Raw genomic sequence first — 26907 nt, 5'->3', positions numbered from 1 at the left:
GGTACAATGCTCTCTATTGAAAAGACCTCGTGAGCATTCTTTCAATTCCCATCATTGGAAACGAAGATATATTGACAACTTAATGCCAAAAGTAAATTAAAGAAAATACAGTATGAAAAGGTTATAGTACACACGCGCAACCAATAGTCGACCCGATATCCTCCCCGTTGTTCGTCTGTCCCCGATGCTTGCTGCGACTATATACAATCGAGCGAGCCGCCCCTTCTCTACAAGAGCTTAAATGGCGGAGAGAGAAACAGGCGTGCACAATTCCCAAGTGGTTGGTCCGATCCAGAGAAGAACTTGCGTACCATCATCACAGGCGTAGAACTTAGGCGATGTAGTTCTAACAACGCCAAGAGCTCCAGATGCAGGATCCAAAGTCCAAGCTTCGAAGCCGCATTCGTCGGTGTCGATGCAGGCGTCGATGTCTGTCTCGTTCCTAAAGGAGACTGGGGTAGGTGTTTCTTCGTAAACATCACCCTGGTTCAAAAATGTTTGGGAGAAGACAGTGACTGCGGCGTCATCGAGGGCGCTCAATTCATTGGTTGCAGCATCATAGCTGAATGTGGTAGCGTCAGCGGATGGGGCGAGTCCGACATAGTTTGTTCCGTCAACTTCTGTGACTTTGAGGAAAGTGTCTGCGGTGATACCAGAACCAGTGACCTTAAGTGTATAGGTGGACAACTGGCGCTCAGAGAGCTCTTTGGCGGCTGGAATGGCAGCGGCTCCCAAAACAAGGAGAGAAGAAAGGATAAGTCGCAACATCTTCAAAATGTGTATCGATTATGTGTATAGGGATGATAAGCGAAGATATGGTAAGGGTTTTCTTGCGACTGAACGAAGAGGAAGGAATGACTGTCAAGGCCGAAACGTCTAGAGAACAAAGGATGCCCCCTTCAACGAATGGGAGGACCGGGCTCTTAAATAGCAATGAAACGAAACATTCAGCATGGCGGCCTCGTGGCGATCGGCAACGGTATCAACCTCTTCTGGAGGCGTTCGCTCCTTCATCCCAAGTCCCAAATCAAAAAAAAAAAAATGATGGCTTCTTGGGGCATCTGTTACGAAGCTATCAGTGCTAGTGGGGCAGACATACTAAGTAGAAATGAAGTGTTTAGCGTTGTTAGTGTTGCGTTTAGGCCTTTCTACAACTTCTGTGGCCCTGTGGCAATGTGGGCACCAATCAGGGGAAATAAAATTTGACTTGGCCTGGCAAAAAGACCTTGACTGAGCCCCTGATCCTGCCACCCCATCTCGATGGTACCGAAGTCTTGTCCGCCTAGGCTCGCGGCGGATATATGCATCCCGTCGACATTCAGGCCGCAGGTGCCGACGCCTAAATATCGTTCCGACTCGGACAATGATGCCGGTATTGGAGTTTCGAGAACGTTTTGATATTATTCGCGAACCCGTATTCCATTGCAAGAGAACGATGGCCGACACCGAAAAAAGCTCAAGTTTTCGGGAATAGGTCAAGGACACAAAGCATAACTTGCTTCATCGTTCATTGTAGATAATTCAGGAAATGTGATGAGAGACAAACAAGAATTCAAAAGACCAAGGATATGATTTAATGACAGGGAACACGAAACAGCACTTTCCCCTTCGCCGTTAGTCGCCCCACGTGGGAGCCGATCCGAATCCACGTTGGCAGCAACGATTTTATGATGCACCCTGCTCTTTGGCCTCTGCCAATTCAGATATCCTAGCAAGCGGGTCTCTTATCAATACATACGAAGATGGACGTAATGTCAGTGTTTCGTGATATTTATTTGTGCTCAGGGGGTTTACCTAACAAGTTGCTTCGTTAGCGAAATCCAGAAAATCACTGCTGCTTAAAGTGTCCAGGCGTCTGTGCTCACGGCTGAAAATTCAGTCCACCAGACCAAGCTCTTCTCCGTTGCATCCGCCGAGTGCTAAGAATTTATCATGAAATTTTGGCGTCGAGCTCAACGGATTTGGCGGGCGATATAGAACATGGTATCCCCTAGTTAATTTATATTTTACTCCGTTGGCCGTGCCGTTTCTTAATTCTTACTACTTATTCTGGACAAGACCGTCCGCGTTATTGACTTCATGCCGTCTCAACATAGGAATAAACATGGATTGTTCAAATACTTTGAATATAGGATGTCGGGTGGAGTTTGCACATAGACCAGGCACAGTCTGCACGAACCGCAGCGCAATACACAGCACACCCTGAGAAAAACGGTGGGGCGTCAAGCTCTGAGTCAAGATCCCGGTTACGCAGGTCTAGAGGTTGTAGCGGCAAAAACTTCCCAAAAACCCTAATTCCCCTGCAGCTCTTGGTTCAACATCTGAACACTTGCCGAGATACAAAATGCCTGAGCACGGTCAATTAAACGTGGTTATTATCACAACGTGGCTTTGTGCACTTTTTCAGGGATACAAAGATATCTACAAATTTGATACGAACTAAATCCCGAGTTTTCCGGGTCTAGCCTGCGATCTTTCTCTCTATACCCTGAATGGTGTAACATCAGTTGCGATCAGCTGCAAGGTTCGCGAATCTTATATATAGAGCACGGTTGGGGATACAATTGCTCAATGACACCTGTTTTTCGAGCGCTGGTGTTCGCGTCCTAGCTGGCCACCACAAACTGTGTATGTGGGAGCGGAAGCCAGAAGCTAGTTTCGAAGGCTTCAACGAAAAATAATGATAGGCTTCAACCATGACACAGAGGAAATCCCTACTATCAGCCATGTCTTGGAGCTTTAGTGCCAACTCAGCGGAACCGGCACCTCTCGCGAGCTTCTAGCTTCTGTGGAGAACTTCTGTGTGTGTGTGTGTGTGTGTGTGTATGGGTTTTCATCTGTAGGAAGAGGCACAGTGTATTGTAGTAGTTGGGATATATTGGCCGACAGTTAGCAATCAGTTATGCAATTCGAATATTCATGCGTTTCCATCCCCATAAAACGTTAAATTCGAAGCTATTACACGCTAAATTGGAAACCTATTTCTGTAAGCTGAGTCCCCAGACTCAGCTCCGGAATTGGGCCAGCCACCCACTATTTTGCTGTATCTGAGTTATTTTAGTGAAAATTTGTTATGGGCCGCTACTGTGCAGACGCCCCGGCCCCACCAGACCAACCCAAAATACTCAGCTATCACGACCCCGTGATGGCCAAAAAATAGTTTTCTGGCACTCAACTCGACAAAAACCTTTGGCCAATGATACCGACATATGAATAGCCAATTCTCCTCCATACATACCATCAAACACCCACCATCATTTTCTCTCACGTCAACCTCTCACCACCACGTGTTTTTGTGTAAGTCCGTCGCCAGAATGGTGCGGCTGTATGAACCCTTTCTAAATTTTGCATCGTGCCAAGTTCCGATATGCGCAGCCTAACTCAACTGCGCTGAAGCCATGCATGCTTCCATTCGCGGGCGAGTGACAACGAACTCTCATGCCGAGCTCCAGTCCAGTGGCGTTTATCTATTCTTGCCATTGGTCAATTGATTGGTTTAGCTTCAGGATTCTACAGCATACTCTGCATAAATTCAGAGTTTATGCTGCGAGATATACATTGAGTCTGTTGCATAAATATAACGCCGCTAATCGCATTCGCAATAGTGGCGTCCTATTAGTGGGTAGTGGGCTCAGGAGAGGTCCCTAATTGCAATCTTCCCAGCGTCATTCAGCTACATAAGGTCAGTCAACACAGGGGCACCTCATTCAGCTGAAGGCATAATGCCGCACACTTTTACGGCTAGACCATAGATAAGTCGCAGTCGGGGGTTGGGGCCGCATGATCACAACCAGCATCGAAACACCCCAACAGCGAATGAGTAGCCGCTCAAAAAACCTTGTAGCTTGTCCATAGTACGTAATTGACAGCCGACAAGAGTATAAAGGCGACGCAAATCCTGCCTCAAATAGAATTGTTTCTGCAGCAGCTTGTAGCGCCCGCATAAAAAAGGCATTAATCACCTTGTTTATCTCTATACAATGCATCTCTCAATAATCGGAACACTCTTGTCTGTTGCGTCAATTATCACACCGGCGCTATGTGTTCCCCTCGTGGACACCGGGGTTGGCAGGTCTCCTAGTCTAGATCACCAACTCTTTCCCAGAGCTGAGGTTTGCACATGCTGCCGTCCAGCGTCTACCATAACACTCTTTTCGACGAAAGTTTCCGTTACAAAAACAACGGAGACTGTCTACACAACCAAGACTCTAACAAAACCAGTCACGGTCTGGGCGACCGCCACCGCCATTCCAGTAGCCACCGTATTTACAACAATTACTACAGTGTACACAACAACATCCGTTCTAGAGCCAGTTCAAGGGGATACTACTACAACTACTGTTTGGGAGACATCGTGGGTTTCATTGCCAGAGGTGGTCACTTCAACTTATACGCCGGCTCCCGTGACGCAGACCACTTACACACTCATTGGCGGGGTTCAATTCTGGAAGCGCGATAATGTCCTGGTCGCCCGAGGACCGAAAATCACTGCTAGTGACTGTCCGTGCGTTAATGTTGAATGCATGACCGCTGTAGCTACTACTGAAAAAGTTACCATCACAAGTGTCTCCACTGTTTTCCGCACTAAAGCAGCAGAAACACCGGTTTCGATCTTTACAACGAGCACGAAATGGAAAACTACGACTCTCAAGCTCACCTTAACCACACTTTCCGCCGATACAATCACTTATACTGCGATTGCATTACCCACCGAAGAAGCTACAACCGTCTACGACGAAACTTTTACTGTGACCTACACCACAACTCTCACAGAGGGACCAGAAGTGCCCGTGACCACTGTTGTCACAGTTGATGCGTCCGTTACAACTGATACAGTTTCTTTCACGCAAGCCGCATACTTCCCATCCGGGACCATGATCATTGGTGGCCACGGCGATGCTCCTGCTGCAGATGGAGAGACCCAGGCATTTGCAGTCGATTTGTGCGCTTCGTGGTGCGCTAAGAAGCCAGAATGCTTCGATTGGGCAATTAGGTCTGACAACGGGTGGCCCTTTGGAACGAGGGACCCGCCTACTAAATATTGTGTTTGGTTCGACGCTGCAAACCGATTTGATGTCAACAACATGACCCCATACTTGTTGGGTGGGTTCCCGTGGGTTACGGATGCTGCGGTTTGGAAGCGTATTGAGTAGAGTTTTCGAAACTTCTAGGATGTAATTATGAATGATGATTTGCGTCGTGAATTGGTCGTGCGTGACCACATGAAGTATACATAGGGAGTTAAAATTCTTATAATATATGGATAGTATGTATTATTTTCTCTTATTTAGTAGGAATATGCAATTAAGATCATCCCTAATTCTGATTCTCCTTGGGTGTTCTTCATCTCCTCTATTGCGATTCGCGCCGTTTCTTTGGTTGGATCGAATTGCCCAATTTAATCTGGCCCAACCCCCACTGGTGTAAGTAGTTCATACCTTGACATGGATGAGTCTAGGATACCCCGCTGCAAATTTTGGCCGATCACCAAGAGATCTTTGAGCTCTCGACGACAAACAGATTTCAGATACATATACCCAATATTCTTCCCGGTAAATTGCGTGTTTGTAAACATCGTAGCATCTATTGATTTCATCGACACAAAAATTTAAGGGGCAGTCGTTCATGAAAGCCGGGGCTCCTAAGGCCTTACGGATAGACCTGATATTTAAGAGAATTTCCTGAGACGCCGGGGTACGTTGTAGTTGTCGCTAACTTCGTCTTTTCCAAAGATCATATCGTAGACGGACCGAATCATGCCTTGAATTTCATCGATCTGATTCCATATTCTGGCAGGGCTCTGCAAGTTTACAAACCTTGCACACTCTATGCTCGCGGATATGTCTAATATATTCAAACAATAAATATTTGGTGTTTGACTTGACTGGCGCCGGTGGGAATGTATTATAGCCTCTGCTGGTTCCCAAATATCCTTTATATTGTCAGGATGAAGCCATGTCTCCAACCCAAAGTATATCACCGTCTCGATATCGCAGGCTGAGGTTAACATCTCCTCTACGCGATGACCCAAATCTTTGGTTTGGGAGACTAGACTCTCCATCCACCTAGTTTGTTGAACTTCCATTGTGGTATCAATCAATACTGGGCTGGGACTAGATACGGATACCGTGAGACCGTGGGCTGTATATCTGTTTAAGATCGATGAGATGAACACTAAATACTTCGTACACTATGTTTCAGATCCTGTAGAGCCCGGATTTCAATAGATGAATTTGAGATCTCGGCTTTGTTCTGAGTGTCTAATAGAACCAACTTGTTTCGTAATACCAGCCGCTGACCGAAGGAACCGGTTGTAGAGGGTCAGAGTTGTTGGATATTCAAACTCAGTTGTCGAGGATTGTAAACAGTCTGGTCACTAGACAGCTTGGCCGATGGATTTAAAAGTTAACATTACTACAAGCGAGTTGGTAGATGTAGAATAAGATTTTTTTTTTTTTTTTTTTTTGGGGGGGGATTCCGTTAATATCTATAAATTTACCTAAGTAATTATATAGTCGAATCCTCGTGTCAATCTAGATCTACGTACGAGATTGAAGAGTTTTGAGGGTCGTTTTTAAATTTCAAGACAGTTCTATCAAGCGTATCGGGGGACTTCGAAGCTTTGAAGGCTACTTTGAGACGGATTTTCAACCCCAGAAAACTATCAGTGCCCTTAAGGTACAGGGGGGACGACACTAGTAAGTATGTACAAGAATTATTATTTTGAGACCCCGTCACGCATCGATTTAATTTTAGATCCCGAAGATCGAGGCAGCATACCCATTTTTATAGCTTCTTCGAAAATCACGTGGTATGTAAGTTTTGTAACCTAGGTGCTATCGCTGGCTCACACACTACTTAAGTATACGTTCATTTATGCAATCATTATGTGAGTATGGTTACCATAATATACATGCGTATTTCTTCGAATTCATAGACGCAGTTTTGCTGCAGCGAGAATTGGATATGCATATCCAGGCATATATTCCAACGAGTAAATTGATTATGACTGTATTGCATTGAGCCACGGGTTCTGAACTTGCGACAGCAATGTTTATCTTGAGATTTTGAAAAGGCCTACCGACTTGTGTTGTTTGTGTTGGATTCTCTGCCAAGCATCGGATTCGGCCATTTCTTTTTTCGGCTGCCTTAGCGCTTAACCCCTTGTGAGAAACCGCAAAAGCTTCACGTCACAATCGTCTACCGACATCCCTTCTCTCGAGGCCTGCAAAACTCGGTTTCTTTGAGCCGCGAATATCTCCACCCCCACGACTTCTCGACGCGTCCGCTAGTGTTGAATGAGGTCGAAGGACTCTAGCAAACGAAACTATCCAATAAAATATCGGGCGGAGGCGCTGGTTTGACGTCATCGCATTGAGGGATTATGTCGCCGGAAGGAAGACTCGGGATTACGATCGATATGGGGGCCTTTACAGTGTCATACGCTGTCTAATTTAATGAAATAGGTATATCACATCGCATTATATCAAATCTATCAATCCCGTCGGTAGGGTACTCAAGCTAACACTGCTCCATCACTATACTCATGTCCCATACAAGTCTACCACGCAGGAATCGGCCATACATTGGTATAACCCTCAAAACATTGTCCCATACGCTCTATAGATACACAAAACTCTACATGGCCAATCGTAATACGATAGCCACGCCTAGGGCGGGACACATCCAATGCCGGTGGACACCAGTACCAACGACACCCCGTCGATATAAAGGCCTTATAATTGATATCTCGAGTTAAACTCGAATCCTAGGCTAGTACGCTGAAAGAATGCGTACTTTCTATCCTGAGCCATTTGTGGGGGACTAGTGGCCAGTGGTTCAACATCACTAGGATCATCTAGAACCGCCATTCGATCCTTCCCATTGGAAACGAATACCGAAGACGGGCATTCCACCGACTGCAAGGCACCTTGAAAGTTATAAAGGGTTGCCTGCCTGTTGAAACAGGAATTCCTATTTCCTGGCCCGAAGTTGCGATCGAATCTCATCCTCGTTCACAACACAACGGTATGAGCCTCGAGACTATCGACATGTGAAATAAGTCGACGACGGGTCCCACTTGGTGTCTTATATTGGTTAAGCCCTGTTAACCAATTGGCTGGATCGAAATATGTTTTTTGCCTTTGCGAATCCCGTGTTTGGGGCAGATACTCATTTTGAAAGCAATGAGGAAGCCGGTATGACGTCCTTCCGGTGTCTACGGCTTACCTCTTCCAACAGCTGTTTTGCTTCCCACAAGGTCGACCCAGGCAGCTTCGGCATCGTGATGGCCATGGTAGAGCTCTTATGATGCCTCTTTGCTTGTAGTTAGAAGTAGTTAGTTAAAGTTCCGGAGCCCCCGGTTGGCAATGCATGAGGCATGTCGAACATGATATCCTGTGGCTATATATCAGTTTCTCTATTTCAATAAATTCCAAACCATCTCGTCCCCTCCCTCGTCCCTCAAGAACTATAGCTTGAGTTCTGTAGCTTCTTTTTACCCCATTGGAATCGATTGACATCAGCCCGGGTCCTAAGACGGTGTGGTGTTGTTTATGCTCAAGACGGGGAAGCAAGTCGTAGTGGATCCTCGCCTTCTCCCACCCTGCTAGGAGAAAGGCCCCTCAGACATATATCCCTCCTTCCCACCACGCCCATCCAACCTTTTCTCTCTCTTCCTCCCCATCATCACTCCTTCACCACCACCTCCATCTCACCACCTCCACCAACCCTCCAGACATCATAAAAACCATCAAAACCATCCCAAATCTAGTTAATAATAAGCTTAGAGAGCTTAAAAACATTGAATTCGCCTGCAACCAACCAATAGCAAGCCACATATCACGACAGCCCAGCTAGCTGGACAACACATCAACAGGCGCGACTTTATCACATACTTTTTCTCACATCAACATTCACATAAAATAACATGGCGAAAGCTAAATCGAGAAGCAAGCCAGCCTCGGAGGATGAGGAGATGGTCCGGGATGAAGATGTTCCCATGAATGTATGTTTCCTCCCCGAAGATAAATTATATATATCAAGATACGGGCTTGATCCCTCGGGTTTTAGCTTACATACTATCTATCGAATACTCGAGCTAATTCAATAATTTATAGGACGCTGAAAGCGAATCTCCAGTTGATTCCGAAGGAGAAGAGCAGGCTGATGATGAAGACGATGAAGACGCCGCTCAGCCAATCAACAAGAGGCAACGACGAACTGAAATTAATAATGAGCGTCGAAAGCATTTTGGTCGCCAAAAAGAAGATCTCCAATCTGCAAAGGTAACATGCCCTGCCCCATTCTTCCTCTCCTTTGCTACGTGTAGATTGTTGTTAGTGCTCCAACATATTTTTGCCCTTTTCGATTTTCCTCTTTCTGGCAAAATTAGTGTTCCGCGACAATTTTGCTTGGGTATAACTTTGATTTACTTTTTTTGGAGAGCCCTTTTTTTTCTGGCGGTCTTGTTGGTGTTGTTTTGGGGGATGGTGGATTTGATTGGACTAACATGATTTGGGTAATTGTTTGACCGGGAATTTTAGTATTCGGACTCTGCAAAGAGATTTGCGTATTTGATTGGTCTGACGGGTAAGTGTGCATGACAAACCCATTCCTGTGGATTTTGTGGTGTTGACTTGGAATCTACGGCAGATTTGTTTCGTCATTTTATCGGGCTCAATCCTGAATTAGCGAAGGCCGTTGAACTCGCGGATGTTATTAACAAAAACAAGAAGAAAGGCAGAAACTCCTCCGCTGCTACAGGAAGCAGGACCCGTAGAACTGAAAAAGAAGAAGATGCGGAACTTTTGGAAGACGAAATTAATGCTGACGACTCCGAACAACATACCATCTTTTCCGAGAGCCCAAGTTGTAAGTTTCAAGAGCTGAAGGCAAGAGAAACTGGCAAAACCAAACGGCTAACATTTGATATAGATATCCAGGGCCAGATGCGTGACTACCAGGTTGCCGGATTGAACTGGCTTATCTCCTTGCATGAAAATGGCATCTCTGGTATTTTGGCCGACGAGATGGGTCTCGGGAAGACCTTACAGACAATCTCGGTAAGTGGGATTGGCTCTTGCACAGGTACGACCAAATGACTGATACGATACATCTTAGTTCGTTGGGTACCTAAGGTTCATCCAAGACATCAAAGGGCCTCATCTGGTCATTGTCCCAAAATCCACCCTCGACAATTGGAAGAGGGAATTTGCCAGATGGATTCCTGAAATCCATACACTTGTTCTCCAAGGTGCCAAAGACGAAAGGCAAGAACTTATCAACCAACGTCTTTTGACTCAGGATTTCGACGTTTGTATCACAAGCTACGAGATGGTAATGCGAGAAAAACACCATCTAAAGAAGTTTGCGTGGAAGTATATCATCGTCGATGAGGCTCATCGTATCAAGAATGAGGAGTCTTCTCTATCGAAAATCGTCCGAATGTTCGAGTCCCGTGGACGTCTTTTGATTACTGGAACACCTCTTCAAAACAATCTTCACGAGCTCTGGGCCTTGTTGAACTTTCTTCTCCCCGACGTATTCAGCAGCTCTGAGGCTTTTGACGAATGGTTCGAGAGCAGCGGCCACGATCAAGATACCGTCGTATTGCAGCTCCACAAGGTCCTCCGACCTTTCTTACTACGTCGTGTCAAGGCCGATGTCGAGAAGAGTCTGCTACCCAAGAAAGGTATGTTATCAAGTATGAGGTCCTTTCCCCCTTTCTTCGAGGGCTAACGGCGTGATAGAATGCAATCTCTACGTGGGCATGTCTGACATGCAGATTAAGCAGTATCGCAACATCCTTGAGAAAGATATTGACGCATTAAATGGTCAAAGTATGGGCAAGCGAGAGTCCAAGACACGACTTCTTAACATCGTCATGCAGCTTCGTAAATGCTGCAATCACCCATACCTCTTCGACGGAGCCGAGCCCGGTCCTCCTTACACCACAGATGAGCATTTGGTCTTCAACTCTGGCAAGATGGTCGTGTTGGATAAGCTTTTGAAGCGCATGCAAGAGAAAGGCTCGAGGGTTCTTATCTTCTCGCAGATGTCTCGTGTTTTGGATATTCTCGAGGATTACTGCATGTTCCGAGAATTCAAGTACAACCGTATTGACGGTAGCACCGCTCATGAAGACCGTATTGCCGCTATTGATGAATACAACAAACCTGGCTCGGAGAAATTCATCTTTTTGTTGACGACTCGCGCCGGTGGACTGGGTATTAATTTGACGACTGCCGATATCGTTGTTCTCTACGACAGCGACTGGGTAAGTTTTCACGGCGGATGAAACCAAATCGCGAGTAAAGCTAACACACTGTCTAGAATCCACAAGCTGATCTTCAAGCAATGGATCGTGCGCATCGAATCGGTCAGACCAAACAAGTCCATGTCTACCGTTTCATTACTGAAAATGCTATCGAGGAGAAGATTATCGAGCGTGCCGCCCAGAAACTTCGACTCGATCAGCTCGTCATTCAACAGGGTAGAGCCCAACCAGCCACAAAGGCCGCATCTACTGGCGAAGATTTGCTAGGTATTATTCAGCACGGCGCGCAACAGATCATGGACAAAGCGACCGCGAAGGACGGCAGCAAGGGTACTATCGATGACGACGAAGACATCGACGCCTATATCAATAAGGGAACTGAGAAGACTGAGAAGATGAAGGCCAAATTTTCTACCATGGGTTTGGAAGATGTCCAGAGATTCAACTCCGATTCAGCGTACGAATGGAATGGCCAGGATTTCCAGAAGAGAGACACGAGGTTGAACTTCAACTGGATCAATCCAGCCAAGAGAGAGAGAAAGGAACAAGTCTACTCCGTTGACAAATATTACTCGACCATCCTGAACCCCAAGGTCCCGAAAGGTGAACAGAAGCCGCGAGCACCAAGACCACCCACACAGATCCGAATCCAAGACCATCAATTCTATCCACACCGATTGGTCCAGCTCCAGGAACAGGAGACAGCTTACTACCGCAAAACAATTGGCTACAAGATTCCAGGAGTGGAATCAGATGATGATCTTAGGAAGGATGACCGAGAGCTTGAGCAGATGGAAATCGATAACGCCGTTCCCTTGACTGAAGAAGAAATCGCAGAGAAGGAACGTCTTGCCGAGCAAGGTTTCTACGATTGGAGCAGAAGAGACTATCAGCAGTTCGTTAACTTGTCCGCTCGGTATGGCCGCAAAGCTCTCGATTCTATTGCCGCAGAGATGGACAAAGAACCAAAGCAGGTCAGGGCTTATGCCAAGGTGTTCTGGGAACGATATACGGAGATTGATGGATACGACCGCGCCATTCAGACGATTGTCGCTGGTGAAGAGCGATCAGAGAAGACTCGCAAGCAGCAGGAAAACCTCCGTACTAAGATTGAGCAATACCGCGTTCCGCTCCAGCAGATGAAGATCAACTACAGTGTTTCTACTACGAACAAGAAAATTTACACTGAGGAAGAGGATCGATTCTTGCTGGTCCAGCTCGACAAGTACGGCCTTGAATCCGAGAACCTTTACGAGTCCATTCAAAATGATATTCGCGACTGTCCTTTGTTTAGGTTCGACTGGTTCTTTTTGTCCCGAACTCCAGCTGAGTTATCACGAAGATGTCAAACCTTGTTGACCACGGTTGACAGGGAGTTTGATCCCAAGTCGAAGGCCATCGAGGATGAAGAGGAGCCGAAGCTAGGGAAGAAAGGGACTAAGGGTAGTGGCAAGACTAGCCGTCAGCGAAGCGTTGAGGATGATGACGAGACCGGGCCACCAGCCAAAAAGGGCAAGACGACGAACGGTGTTGCCGGTAACGGCAAGGGGCCAAAGGTAAATACCCTCATAGAAACCTCGAGTGGTGTGAAGTGAGTCGTTATAACTAATAATCTGTCTATAGAACAAGAACATCGATCAAGTCAAGACCGGGGCAAGTAGCAAGGCGGCATCGAACACCACTTCGAGAGCCACTAGCATTGGTTCTAACTCTGATGTCGGTGGGAGCTCGAAGCCTGGCCCTAAGCCAAAGGGGAAGGCGAATGGTACCGCTTCGAAGGCCAGTACTCCGGTTAGTGCCTCGAAGAACAAGGGCAAGAAGCGGACTTGATTTAGTCCCCCTTCCCTTTTCACTACTTTTCCACTACAATCGTATTCACACTACTGCTGTTTTTCTTTCCTAAAGATATTATTCGTTTACTGGATTGTCTTATAAAAATGATAGATAGATTCCCAGGCGTGTGGGTGGGATGTACGTTAACCTGAATACAACTAATGAATGGCAATTCTTAATAAATATCACAAGCCCCAGTGAACCTAGTTTAGTATGGTGCTTTATGGTGTCTAGGCAAGTAGGTTATGTCTATGCAATGTAGTACTTCACAGCCAATAAGGGAGGCGTCTAGAAGTATTCTGAAGTGTGGCGAGTGTGGCGTGGCGTAATCGTGTTTGCATCATATCACGTGCAGTGGCTAGAACAGGGGAACAACAAAGAAAGAAAACAACCTCCTGTCATTGCCCGAAATCCTTCCTCTCGTCTCTCCCAACCAACCATCGCCGGACCTCAAAGAGCAGACCATCAGGTGTAGGCTTCCCTATCGCGAAGGCCCGGCGCTGTCTGTCTGGATTCCATTCGGCCTATTTTAGTCATCATCTTTCTCACACATATCAAATTCTTGGCCGGCTAAAACAAGAAGAGACCTCACCGCAGTCACTCCATTATCCGCCACCGAGCTCCCTGGTTCCACCGTACATGCTACACATACAAACAGGACCCTCAAAATCGCCAGAGACGGGTCGAGGAGAGAGTTTGACGACATTCTTATTTTTATTTATATTTATTTTCTTGTCTGGCCTCTGCCTACCCAGGAGGTACGAAGAAACTGACAAACTCTACCTACTCGCTGACCCTTCCTGGCTGACTGGTATCCTTAGTGCGGGCAGTTCAGGCAAACAATAACCTCATCCAACATCACCGTCCAACGTCAATATTAATAGCAATACATTTCACTCTCACCTTCTAACCATATCCCTCCGAACCCCAAACCCTTCTTTCTCTCACATCCCTCCATCACGATGGATATGACATCCCTTTCCTCGACCCTCCCGGGCAATAACCAAAACTCCTCATCATCCTCTTCCCGTCGCCCCCAGAACCCCTCAAAACAACATTCCCCAGACATCGCCGACGACAGCCAGAACATTATAGAAGCATTTCAATCTGCCGCTCGGTCGGTAACACATCTCTACCGAAGTTCCGCTGCTTTGATCCGAAACTCCCGGACAGATGGGTACACAGACGCTCTCTCCGATGTCCTCGAGGCTATCGATAATGAGTCAGCTTACAACGACCCTTCGCTTGCATTATCCAGAATAAGGAACTGGGTAATCGATCGAAGGCATGAAATGAAAGGAGGTGTTGCCGGCGGAAACGCAACGGGACGGAGTGAGTCGATGCCGCCTCAGCAGCAACGGGAAATGAGCACGGAGTCGGAGATGGATGGTGGAACAAACAACAATAACAACGGAAAAGAAGAAGAACAACAGAGAAGGGAGGAGACAAGATCGGATGTACCATACCCGGATTTACAGCAGCAGCAACTCCAGACGAACGTACAGTCGATACCTCAGTTTTCGTTTCAGCCGTTGAACCCACTTCCCCAGTATCCTTCGCAAACGCCAGACGTTATTGAACCCCTACAGCCACCTGGAGTTGATGGCATATTTATGTTCAATTCCCCGGTAATGAATCAGCAGATGATGTCAAACGGAAGGACATCGGGTGCAGGAAATAAAGTACCCCTAGCGCCCCGGAGCAACAACGCTGGACTAGGCAGTGGAGCAGGAACGAAGAGAAGAAACCAGTCTGTGGACTTTTTCGACATCGGCGGATTTGGAAACTTCGGAATGAGCGGTACACCTGGAAGGGATTTTGGAAACTGGGGAAGCGGAGGAGGAGGAGGAGGACAAGGGAATGTTAAGAGGGGTAAATTTGTGTGATTGATGACAAGAAGATAGCAAGATTCCGGTTTCTATGAACAGCTATACTTCCTTCTTTTTTGTCTTGGTTAATTACTTCCCCCAACTTGTCTCTTCTGTGTATTTTTTTCTCCTTTCTCCTTTTCACATAAAGGACAATGACGGGCGGTGTACTCATATACGATAGCTTGGAGATACTCTTTTTTCTTCTCTTTCTTTTTTTCCTTTTCTCTTCTCTTTCGTCTACTTTGGACATCAGGGGGTAAGAAACAATTATACGAAAGAGCCGGCATGGGGATGGTTTTTACTCCAGACTCCTCTTCTTAACCATCCCTCTTACTCTTTCCTTATTTCTTTTTTTTCTTCTTCGATTTTAGTCACTGCATCAATTACGGCGCCTACGGATTCCTCGTTCTTGTACTTCCTTTCGATATCGGCTCATCCAGTCCTTACCACGGCACCATCATATACCCCAGTACCAGTTTCTTTTCTTAATCGACTTCAGCCCTTTTCGATGGCCTTGTTCCACCATTCCGGCCCACTCCTCTGAATAAACAGACTAATAGCAGTAACACACCCAAAACAAATCCCCCAAAAAACATGAGGAAGTAAACATATCACCGCCTTTAGTTGCTTGAAAAAATACTTCTCTCGTCCTACTTGGAAGCTATCTACTACATAATCTGGATATTGTATTATCTTTTTTTTTCGTTTCGTCTCCTAGTTTTTCCTTCGTCTTAAAGCTTTACTATTTTTATCGAAGCAAGCAAGCTGCATAAATCCCTCGGCGTTATTTCGAATTCGTCCTTATTTTTCCTGTTTATTGGTATATTATAGGCAAATTGTACATGTACTTGAATTGGTTTTTATCTTCTTTACAGTGCCATGGTCTTGTTTTTTTTGTCTTGTAATATTTGATGGTTACGATGAGCGTGCTGTTGCTAAATAGTGTCAAAGGCTTGATCTTACCAAAGAAACTGCGAAGAAGGGGAAAATATCATTATTATTACCAAGTCAGTATCAAATTCAAGTTAAGGTAGATTCAGATTCAGGTTAGAAAGGTATCCTCAATTCTAGATCTAGGTATCGATTTTAATCGAAAATCCCCCTATCCGTGAATCCATCGACGTAGTGGTTTCCCCCCAATAGTCAAAGAAACAAATGTGTGTCCAAATTGGGCGCAAAAAAAGGACTTTGAAACACACGCGAGATCGATTCGAGACCCGACCGCGCACATATATCAAGGGTGGGAGCGGAAACATCTGACGACAAATATTCTTGCATTGACAATTCTTAAATTTACGAGTGCCTGAATTGATGGTACTTTAATGCGGTCACGTTGTGATGAATTCAAATAAGTTTAATTAATAGGAGCGAAGAAGTCGATATTGATATCCTACCGCAAAGCCATGGTTGATATTTTTTTGACAAAAATAATTGTATATATATTTGATTATTACACCGTTGGGTATCATATCGCTTGATCTTTAAATAAAAGAAGAAGAGAAAAAAGGTACAAAGAAAAAGAAAGGGGACAAGAAATGGAGGAGGAGGGAGAGGGAGATCGAAGGGTAGAATAAAAACTCCAAATAATAATTTTCATACAATCGAACAAATAAATAAATAAATAAAAAGTAACGATCCAGATATCATAGCCAAAGGAACAGGTTGACCATAAATATGTGAAATCGAAGTAAGAGAAGTAAAAGAAGGCTAAGAATGGGAGGGGGAGAAGGTAGTGCACTAATAAGATTGACCTTTCCGTGCAATATCTTTATAAACTAATAACCGCAGGACCAGCAATAACCGCTGTCTCATCAAGCTGATTCCCATCTCCACTAGTAGTCAGCTGTACATAAACCTCACCAGCCAGATCTGCAGGAACGGTGCAGGAACCCTCAGCAAGTGGTACAAAGACAGTTCCGACACCACCGGCGGTGAAAGCACAGAACTTAGCATCACCGGTAGTACTACCGTTGGCGAGGTTGAGAGGGGTACCGGCCTTGATGCTTTGAGAGTTCATGATCACGAGGGATGGGAAGGCAGTGAAGCCGAGGTTTGAACCTTCGGGGCAAGATTTGATGAATTGAGCGGCGAGGGTGAAGACGCTTTGAGGGGGGAGGGGGGAGTCAAAGGCTTGTGGGACTGGGAGTTCGACGCCTGCGGCGGCTGTGGATATTGAAAAAGTAGTTAGTAACCTGTATCATGACATATCAATAAGAAAGGATATAACAAGACATACCTCGAATAAAAGTATTATGCCGACTCTCAACAGTAACAATACTCGCCGCAGCAGCTAAAACGTCCTTCGAGGAAACCAACGGCGCAGCACCTAGGTACGCAGATACACCGACAGCCTCGAGAATCTTCGCAGTGGCAACCATATCCGCCGCTGTTGTGAATCCAAAGTTATATTCGCACGGTTGAACAGGGTTGGCACCAGCTTTTGTGAGTACATCCGTGAGAACTGTGACGTGCGTAGCCTCGGTCTCTCCAACCTTCTTGAGGGCAGTGATCTGTGCGGGTGAGAGACCGAGGGCAGAGAAGTCGGCTTCGGGGAACTTTTCGAAACCTTGGGAGTAGAATGCAGCCTCCAAATGTTCCAGCGTAAGGGCACTGAAGAATATTTTGTTAGAAAACCATAATATCAAGATTAGAGGATTGTGAAAAGAGCTTACAATTGTAAGATATCCGTATCTGTCAAAGCACCAGTAGCCTGTCTCTTGCTAAAAGTTGGCAGCCTGTGCGGTATCGCCTCTCCCAATCCAACCAAAGAAGCAGCACCGATAACAGCAGCCAAGAGTGTCGATCTAAAGGAGACCATCTTGTATATTCTTCTTACTTTACTTCGTTCTTAGATTTATCTAGAGACCGGAGAGTTTGTTGAAGTTTCTGAACCTGGAAAAGGAAAAAAGTAGAATCGAATAGATAGGACTCTCAAAGTCTTAAATATTCTGATTTCCTTTTTTAATATAAAGCGTTGTCTGTGTCGTAAAAAAAGAAAGTAGTATAGGAGAGGTAAGTTGGAAAAAAAAAGAACCCTCGATCCAGTCGAATTATACTTTGTGATATTAGAGAATTAGACCTAAGAATATCAAAAAGGTAACAAAAAATATTGAATCCTCCTGGGATAAAAAAAAATGAATGACGAAGTCTTTTTGGGGAGGAAAGAAATGAAGAGATAAAGAGAGTGGAAAAGAACGTAAACCAAGCACCCAGGCTCGAAGGTCTTCTTTTTTTTGTTTAAACGACAAAAGGTTCGGAGTCCAAGGCTCTGAAGAAAGAAAGGGAAACAAAAAGGAAGATTCCCTAGAAAACGGGACGATGTGGGAATATATAGTTACGTCCTCCCATGACGGTCCTTTTTCTTACCAAACCGCAATAAATCTAATGCCCAGACGTTCTGTGTGACATCTCCAAGGGGGTTTTTCACAAAAAAAGTTCTCCACTGAAAAAAAAGGCATGCTATGCTAAGCATTGGGGATGGCGATAAGCTCAGATCTTTGTTTAGCGCCGCCCTGGACGGTAGCTTAGGAATCTTCGATACCTCCTTAGCTAGAGTACATGGACATGGGCTCAAATGAAATGCACACAGAACAAAGTCCATTAGTTAGGGAACAGCGGATTCGTTTCGTCGGCGCACGGCGTATACGAAAGAGCCCGCTGCTCCTAGCAAAAGAAACATAGGCCAGAAGGGGACATGGGCTGGGTCGAAACATCCTTAATAGGCATACGATATAGCACCTTTTCGGGATAGCAAAACGAAGAAAGCCACTGAGATCACAGACAAAAAGGGACGATTTGCCCACCCAAAAGGATGGCGAAGTTATCGGTGTGTCAAAGGTGTCGCTAAAGCACCCTGCTTTCGGGCAGCCGAAACATCCATCGAAACGTTGGCTGTCTTGACGTCGCCCGCAACGCAAAAAGAAAAAGTGAGTAGTTCCAGGAAACTTGAAGCACCGCCTGTCGCAAACATTGTTCAGATTCCGTTTCACGGGTCTTTGGGATCTCGTGAAATATATAGAATCCCCATGTCTTGCAAACGTTAATACCGAGCGATTTGTTTCAATCGAATTATTTTTTCAACAAAACGGACCAGCTCTTTTTAATTAATGTTGCGCAGGATCCACGTTTATAATCTGGGCTGTGCAGAATCAGTGGCCATGGAGAAACCTTTTCCAAACAGACGGAGATAAAACTCGAGTGCTCGGGACGCCCTTTGGTCCTAGCTCTTCGAATTCATGGTCATAGAACGGTGAATCTATTCACCGGTAAAATATTGATATGCTATTACAAAAGAATTGTCGATAATAGCGTACGCGTCTGTAATAACTATTTTGGTATTCTCGTCATTCTAGCTCTATAGATCCCCTATGGGCATAGTTCTTAGGATTTTCCTGCTGTCAACCCTGTGGCTGGTGATACACAGCAGGCTGGGCGTTTTGTTTCATTTAAATATGCATAGCTACGCATCTGCCATGCGGCTGCAGGTACGGCTTCATGCAGACTGTAACTATACATACTTGGCTCCGGCTCCGTCACGGATGTTCACCACTTCGGCCCCGCCGTATCTCTCATAGTTTTCACTATACCCACTCTTTTATCAAAAGATTCCCGTTAGGCACTGGACTGACCGCCGTCATTGAATGCAATCTGACTATTCACAGACGGGTGGCTATGCACCAAACCACTGAGTTTGGCTCGCCCGGTCTATTTTTTCTACGCAATCATACTAGGAAGTGCTAAGTTTTGCGGAAGGGGCTGAACATTCGGATTTATTTTAGATATTATCAATTCCTCGAATTCCATTTATCCACCATGATGGTGCCTAAAAGAAAGCTTCGCTAGAGATCGAATATCGCTTGCTACGCTTTCGTTCCTTATCGTTCGTCCATCAGAGTAATAAACATCCCGTTTCCAATCAGATCGCTTCACACATTCTCATACCAACAGGTTCTTCGTTCAGTTCTGTGGTATGTGCATTCAGAAACGAAGAAAAACCAAAGTATCCTCCTACTTCTCCTCCGTCTTAATAATTTCACCGCATAGTAGCGGGTACGTTATGATCGGTTGAGTAAACATGAAAAGAAAGAGACAAAGTAGAGCAACGAAGTTTGATGAGGAAGAAAGAAAAGAAAGAAACAAAAAGAGATCAGTATCGTAATGGTTTCGGTAAGTTCCTTTCTCCATCTATCTCTACTCGATAGAAAAAAGAAATCCCGATCCTTGTTCATGTCATATCATGCTAGCTCATGTTCGTAAAACGTGATTAAAAAGGAAAAGAAAGAATATATTCAACCCGAAAAAAGAAACATCTCCTCCACGTCAGTCCGTGAAATCGAAGCGGTGAGTATGTACTTCTATCGTCTATCCATCCAAATTTAGAATGCATATGGGTTGATGGTGCGGGTGGTGAGACATCTAGTGTTCATGAGTTAGTTCAACCATTGTGGAGAGTGAGGAGGGGGAGGTAGTTGAGTAACTTACGGAGGACTCTTGCTCAATTCGGCCCTCAAAATGACTGGAATCCGGGTCATCTCTCGGATGTACTGGATATAATCACTGCCATCCTCCTTCAGGCTCCAGTACGGCATCCAGAACTCCTTGGAGTTCATATTTTGTTTCTTCGTCTTATCCTTAGCAGCGGTAACCGACAATTTGGGGTCGCTTCGGGTGCGATGTGGCTGTTGACCCAGGTTCTTGGTAGGGCTTCCTGGCATGCTTTGGGTCGGGCGGGTAGATTCGCCAGACAAAGAAACGCCTCCAATAGCCTCCGCAACGTCGTTTTCATCGATGTTATCGACGTCGTCATCGTCAAAGAGGGCATCGACAGCATCAGCGGACAAGGTAGCGGCTTCAGTAGCGCGGCGTGCAGCCTCTTCCTTCTCTTTCTGTTGCGCGGCAGCGGCAGCGGCAGCATTAGCAGCAGCCGCGTTGTTGGCTGCACGGATGGATCCTGCGTGCTTAGGACGCTCATCCTCAGGAACAAACGAGGAGCTCGTAACACCCTTTTCCCAGTAGAGCTCAAGGATCCGCTTCTTTTTGTCAAATTCAGCTTTCTTGAGGGGTAGTTGATCACAGTGGACACGCTTCTCAAAGCCGTATTCTGGAATCAAGACATCGAAAGCGGATTCGTAGACGCAGATAACAATACCTTCGCAGATCAATTCACCACCGGCTTCCTGGCGACGGCGATCAACGACACGGCAGAGCTCAAGGTGGACGCTCTGCTCTTGTGCATTCTTAGCGGAGTCTTTCTTCACGTTGCACTGTTCAACAGCCTTGGAAAGCGTGTCAACATCCTCAGGAATATCTGGTGTAGTGCCTTCTGGAGCATTAAGAATGACGTCGAGTTGACGATGAACCATGATATCCGCATAGCGACGAATTGGGGAGTTGAAGTGAGTAAAGATTGGAATATTGAGAGTAAAGTGGGATCGGTACTCTTGTGGGACCTTGGCCGGAATGTAGTACTTGGCACGATGCATGGTCTTGATGAGCAAAGTTTCCATACCCTAAGATTCGATGTTAGTCGCTGTAGATAATCACATGCATATTTTTGAGCGTCGAACCAAACTTACCTTGCGGATATCCTCATCTTCAATCCTGAACAAACTCTTTTGCAAGGCAGCACTGCTCGAGACATCGATATCGTAGCCGATAGCGTTCATTCTATCAGCGAAGGTATCGAGACGACGCTTCATTGGGGTCGCATGTCGGCGAAGAATGGCTTTCTCAGGGAAAGCAGCTTGCAACTTGGCAGCAACATAGGTGTTGGCCTTGATCATGAGTTCCTCGATAATCTCATGCGAAGGAGTGGTGTTGAACAGGTTGTCTTCAACTGGAACATTCTCGTCGTCAAGCTGGAAGAATAGACGAAGTGCAGGAACGGATATGTCACCGGCTTGAAACCTGTCTTGGCGGAACTTGTAGGTGATCCGTTGCAGAAGCTTGACGTCCTCGATAAGACCAGCGTCCAAACCGCTAACGTCAATGCCGTGGACAATGCTATCGACGTCCTTGTACGACAGCTTGCCAATACTCTTGATAATGCTCTTGCCGATCCAGGTTTCGTCCTCCAACACCTGGCACGTCTCGGTATCGACCTTGATCACGACAGAAACGGTGAACCGCTCAGCACCTGGAGCAAGGGAACAAAGACCCTCGGCAAGCTTAGGTGGTAGCATTGGGACGTTCCTATTGATGAGAGAGACACCAATGCCTCTCTTCTTTGCCTCACGGTCGACCAAGGAGTTAAGCTTAACAAAGTGAGCGACGTCGGTGATGTGGATACCAATTTCCATAACGCCATCACGATCCTTCCTTATGTGAATCGCGTCCTCCAAGTCTTCACTACCGCTTGGGTCGATCGTGAAAGTACGAACGTCTCTGAAGTCCTTGCGCTTGGCAGCAGCTTCTCCTTCAGACTCAACACTCCACTCATCGAAGCCAACGTTCTTCAAAACAGCATCATTGAATTCGTCAGGACCAAAATTGTTATCTCGGAGCAAGGCATCGGTCTCGATCTTAACGTCTCCCATTTCACCAAGTTGCTCCACGAGAGTACCAAACGGATGCAACGACGTGATCGGCCAGCGTTTTATGCATGCCACAAAAATCCGGTTCGCGTACGCTTGATGATTCTCAACGAAATCTTTGGGAGCTTGTTCGGTGGGAATTGCAATGAGAGGAACACGCTTATCGGTAGGTTTGAACCAAACAATCTTCGGCTTTTCTTCGCGACGTTCAGGTGCAGCTGGACGTCCAGCAGCCTGACGTTCGGCCTCTTGCTTCTCCTTGGTAGCCTGGGAGCTAGGGCGCAACAAACCAAGAGTACTGTATATCTGTCAGTACGAATATTGACCCAGGCGAAGCAGGATAGGGAAAACTTACCCCGAAAACATTTGTCCGGCCACTCTTTCTATGACGGCTACAATGTGTCCAGCATACAACGGCTTGTGTTCGTCGCTAATTTCTTCTTCCTCGACGAGAAGAAGACTTTGGCCTTCAACCTCAACATCGTCGTTCTTCTTCTGGGTTGGCCGTTGACGAAGAGAACCGCGGCGGCGGAGCCCACCACCATTGCCATCATCCTGTCCGTCGCCTTGAGAGGCAGAATTGCTTGGTCGATCTCCGCCGGTCCTAGTATCGGAGATATCCTTACGCTTCTTCTTCTCTTCTTTCTCTTTTTTCTGGCCCCAGACTTCGTCGACGTCCAACAACTCAACTGCAACCAAATCACCTTCCAAAGCACGATTTCTGTCCTTGCTACCGCAAATGAAGATATCGGCATCTAGCAAACCATCTTGCGTAGCGACGTATGCATCACTGCGGTTCTTCTTGTTAACACGCATGATACCGGATACAAGCTGCCCATTGCTCAACAGAGCAGGGAGGGAAGCCTGTGGGAGATAGGGAGTGAAGAGGGTCTTTCGTTGCTGTTGTTGTTGATTAGCCAAAGGATTTTGTTGGCCTCCCATGCCAACCATAGCGAGGTTGTGTCCACCAATCAAGCCTTGGGCGGCGGCTTGCTGAATATTGAACTGTTGCTGCTGTTGGAGCAGATTGGCATTCAACAAGGCTGGATTGACAGGATTAAACATTAATTGTGGGGCACCTGGAATTACTCCGAGTGCTTGACCTGGGAATTGAAATTGCCCCATACCACCCATGTTACTAACCGAACCACCGCCAACGGAGGCACGGGAGCGGTGTCCTGGGGTGAACGTGTTGAGGTTTTGCTGACCCTGTGGCATTGGGTCCTGTGCAGAGGGTGGGTTGGCCTGCTGACGCCAATTACCTTCAAAGTTACGCGAGGGAGTACGAGCGTGTCCACCACCATAGCCAGCATTGCTACTGCGTCGTTCACGAGTGGGGGGGTTATCGCCAGGTGGGGCATTTTCATTAGTACCAGACTGAGCAGCGGGGAACTGGAAACCTCCCATCCTACCGCTAGTGAGCGGTGACTTGGTATTTCCGACGGCCATGCTGTGGCTACGGCCGTGTCCACTCAGACGGGAGCGGGTCGGAAGGCCACCGCTGACATTTCCAGAGGTGGAAGCAAGGGTGGCGGCAGGAGCAGGCTCTCCGTCTTTAGCTGCCCCGGCTCCTTCGGCTGAGGGCGTAATAGCATCTGGAGTACCCGAAGTCGTTGCCGATTTCTCACCACCAGCAGTGAATGGAAAGGTACCAGTCTGCGAACTACCTGGTGCCGGGCTGGTACCACCGCCCTTACGAGCCAGCTGCGCGAGCTCGGCGGCTTTCTTGGCCTCCGGGAGAGCGAGCGAATGGCGACGTTGATGACCACTACCACTACCACCGGAACGGCGAGGAAGGGTGCCACCGCCTTCGGTGCTCCGACCAGTAGAGTTGGAATGAGTTAAGCCAGGCATGGAAAATTCACCAAAGTTAGACGCACCCGAAGATGGAGCTGGTGGAGGACCACCGGCAGGGTTTTGGCTAGCATTGGAGACGATGCTTGACTGTCTACGATTACCAGCAGGTTGGTTTGGGATTCCGGTTGGAATACCCTGAGGCTGTGGCGGTGGGAATTGGAACGCAGGTCCTTGGCCTAGGTTCGACCCCTGAGCCTGAGCAAATGCAAATGCTTGCTGTTGTTGTTGGGCAGCGTGTTGATTAAGGTACTGCTGCTGAGCAAGAATTTGCTGTTGCTGAGCTTGGAGAAGCTCAATCTGCTGCTGAATCGCGAGCTGTTCAACAGTGGGGAGCTGTCCGGTCTGAATACCGAGCTGAAGTTGCTGAGCTATACAACGAAAATCTGTCAGCCTCAAACCATCAACAGATCATGTGTTGTGGGTGGAGCTACGCCCCTCCTTCGATATCAACACAAGAACAGGAGGCGGCGAGGGGACATACCCATGAACGGCGTCATCTCCGATGGAGTTCTTCTATGCCCAATGTGAAGGCGGCGCCCGCCAGGGCCGATTGGATGATTTGATGGATCCATAATGTTCGTTTAACAGGAATTAAAGGAACGTTCGAATCGAAGATGTGACAAGGACAGTTGGGGAATTGCGTGATAGCTATCTTTTTTTTCTAGATTTTGTTGATAGAGACTGTATTCTAGGAGAAACCAGAGGAAACGAGCACAACGTTAGCAACCTCGATGCCACTGGTGTTGTATTGCAAGATATTTACAACAAGTGGCCCCTCTCGATGAGCTACGACTGCGATATCAAGGTCGAGAACCGACTGCCGAGAAAGCAGAAGCCGAGATGGTAGAGCCGATGTTGACGGCAGAACGCTGGCGGCATGCCGTATCTCCAAACTTCGTCACAAAGAGGGGTAAATTCACCTACCAGGCTAACTGACAGCAAGAGGAAAAGACAAAATGCTTGCTAAAGGATCGCTAGCAGAGCTATCAAATTGGTTGAAGGGTAGCGTGATGGCTTGGTTGTCTCAAATGTTCGGGATAAGGAAGTCGTGCGTAAATGATCGTATACGCGTCGTCAGGAAGAGAGAAATCGTTCTAATATGTGGTGAAGACCACAGCTACGTGAGAAGATCAGTGTGAGTCGAAACCCCTGGCGGGAATCGAGGATTGAGGATGAGGCGAACTAAAGAATGGGCGAAGGAGGGAAAGAGGGGTTACGAAGTTGAAGGTAGATGGTGCAGGGAAAGAAGGGATGAAGAACCAGGGCAGGCCGGATACCAGCAGAAGAAGGTTTCCGCCAGAGACGTAACTCGACCAGAAGCCTGCCAGCCGTGGGGGACCGAAAGCACGTAACAGCAAGCGGCCAACAGGAGGTAGCCGAGATTCAATGGCTTGGACGGAAAATACCTGCCCGGATATGCAGCATGGCGGGAGCAGCTTGAGCGGGATTAATAGAGATCAGGAGCAAACTCACCCTCAAATTAGATCGCACACTGCAGATGCAAGCAAGCAAAGAAGAAAGAAGCCAGATATATCTCCAAACTCCAACGGGATGGAGAATTTGTTTGCTTGAAAAAAGAGGCACAAGCAGAAAAATCAGAGGCGAGAATTGCGGGGTTTCAGAGGCTATGCCGAAGCGAGGAATGAAGGAGAAAGTTTCGTCCGTGGAAAAGTGGCGGCAACTGCAAAGCACCAGCAGGGGTGAACGAACAGTGCCGAGACCCTCGTTCAAATGCACGGACTTGGGTACCAGCAGGAAAGGGAAGCACGGGAAGGATACAATCCTTGAAAAGATGGTGGAATTGGCCCAGATTTCGACCGATATCTTGATCAGGGTACCATTGCAAACGTATAAACGTCAGCCCAATTCACCATGAAAAAGCCGTTTTGCGTTGGCAAGGGGCTGAAGCATACGTACCAACTTGAGACGTGACGTGAGATGTCTTGGCTTTGATATCCGGGAGCAGTGCAGAGACGCAGAGTGCACTTGACCGCTAGCACGAGGTATCCTTTAATGCTGCAGGCAAGATAGGCAGGCGAGCAAACAAGCAAGTTACACTGGATCTCACGTTGTCGTCGATTGGCCCGAGCCAATTGCGAGGCAGTAAACCAGGAATGGCCGGCACGCGTATTCAGCAGGGATGTGAGGAAACGAGCAAGATATACTTAGTACTTGGTAGCAGTTACTATAGGTACGATAATGACGAAAACGGGGTTACGGAACAGGAAGGAAGCGGTTTGAAAAGAACTAATGCTCTGTTTTATATCATAGACAACGGTGCGAAGGGTAGGAGGAGTCGGAGGTGGTGATGATGATGAACGGGAGGATGAGGTAGAGATAGGTTGATGGGGGGTAGGTGGAGGGAAGAGGAGAAGAAGAGATGGGAAAAGCCTTTACATCAGTGTCTCCGAAATAATGGGGCATTTACAGGGTATATGGCGATATATACGGTGCTCTAATATAAACAGGTGTTGAGGATCTACCGTGTGTCGCTGATTTCCAGGTCGACGCGATACACCCCGAACATACACTTACT

General features: G+C 46.8%; 6 protein-coding genes across 6 annotated transcripts; 3 read left to right on the top strand and 3 right to left on the bottom strand.

Moving 5' to 3' along the window:
• Window positions 1-237: 237 nt before the first annotated feature.
• DFL_005509 (uncharacterized protein) lies at window positions 238-768 on the bottom strand (the record flags this gene model as incomplete). The annotated part of the gene is made up of 1 exon (XM_067634779.1): window positions 238-768. One exon carries the CDS (start codon window positions 766-768, stop codon window positions 238-240), a length of 531 nt encoding a protein of 176 aa, XP_067489275.1.
• Window positions 769-3980: 3212 nt separating this feature from the next.
• DFL_005508 (uncharacterized protein) lies at window positions 3981-5153 on the top strand (the record flags this gene model as incomplete). Its single annotated transcript, XM_067634778.1, has 1 exon — window positions 3981-5153. The coding sequence occupies one exon, from the start codon at window positions 3981-3983 to the stop codon at window positions 5151-5153; it is 1173 nt and encodes a 390-aa protein (XP_067489274.1).
• Window positions 5154-8929: 3776 nt separating this feature from the next.
• DFL_005507 (uncharacterized protein) lies at window positions 8930-13992 on the top strand (the record flags this gene model as incomplete). Its single annotated transcript, XM_067634777.1, has 12 exons — window positions 8930-9007; window positions 9120-9287; window positions 9546-9591; window positions 9655-9873; window positions 9937-10064; window positions 10123-10693; window positions 10752-11278; window positions 11335-12834; window positions 12902-13069; window positions 13467-13582; window positions 13695-13869; window positions 13933-13992. 12 exons carry the CDS (start codon window positions 8930-8932, stop codon window positions 13990-13992), a joined length of 3756 nt encoding a protein of 1251 aa, XP_067489273.1.
• An 81-nt stretch (window positions 13993-14073) lies between these two features.
• Window positions 14074-14997, top strand: DFL_005506 (uncharacterized protein; the record flags this gene model as incomplete). Its single annotated transcript, XM_067634776.1, has 1 exon — window positions 14074-14997. One exon carries the CDS (start codon window positions 14074-14076, stop codon window positions 14995-14997), a length of 924 nt encoding a protein of 307 aa, XP_067489272.1.
• Window positions 14998-16750: 1753 nt separating this feature from the next.
• DFL_005505 (uncharacterized protein) lies at window positions 16751-17800 on the bottom strand (the record flags this gene model as incomplete). Its single annotated transcript, XM_067634775.1, has 3 exons — window positions 16751-17145; window positions 17219-17592; window positions 17655-17800. The coding sequence occupies 3 exons, from the start codon at window positions 17798-17800 to the stop codon at window positions 16751-16753; spliced, it is 915 nt and encodes a 304-aa protein (XP_067489271.1).
• A 2557-nt stretch (window positions 17801-20357) lies between these two features.
• Window positions 20358-24943, bottom strand: DFL_005504 (uncharacterized protein; the record flags this gene model as incomplete). Its single annotated transcript, XM_067634774.1, has 5 exons — window positions 20358-20397; window positions 20464-21491; window positions 21558-22812; window positions 22870-24739; window positions 24853-24943. 5 exons carry the CDS (start codon window positions 24941-24943, stop codon window positions 20358-20360), a joined length of 4284 nt encoding a protein of 1427 aa, XP_067489270.1.
• Between the last annotated feature and the right edge of the window lie 1964 nt (window positions 24944-26907).

The sequence above is a fragment of the Arthrobotrys flagrans genome, assembly GCF_004000055.1.
Source record: "Arthrobotrys flagrans strain CBS H-5679 chromosome Unknown unitig_9, whole genome shotgun sequence".
NCBI classification, from domain to species: domain Eukaryota; kingdom Fungi; phylum Ascomycota; class Orbiliomycetes; order Orbiliales; family Orbiliaceae; genus Arthrobotrys; species Arthrobotrys flagrans.
Note: the sequence above shows the minus strand (reverse complement) of the source record. Positions and strands in the feature narration are given on the sequence as shown.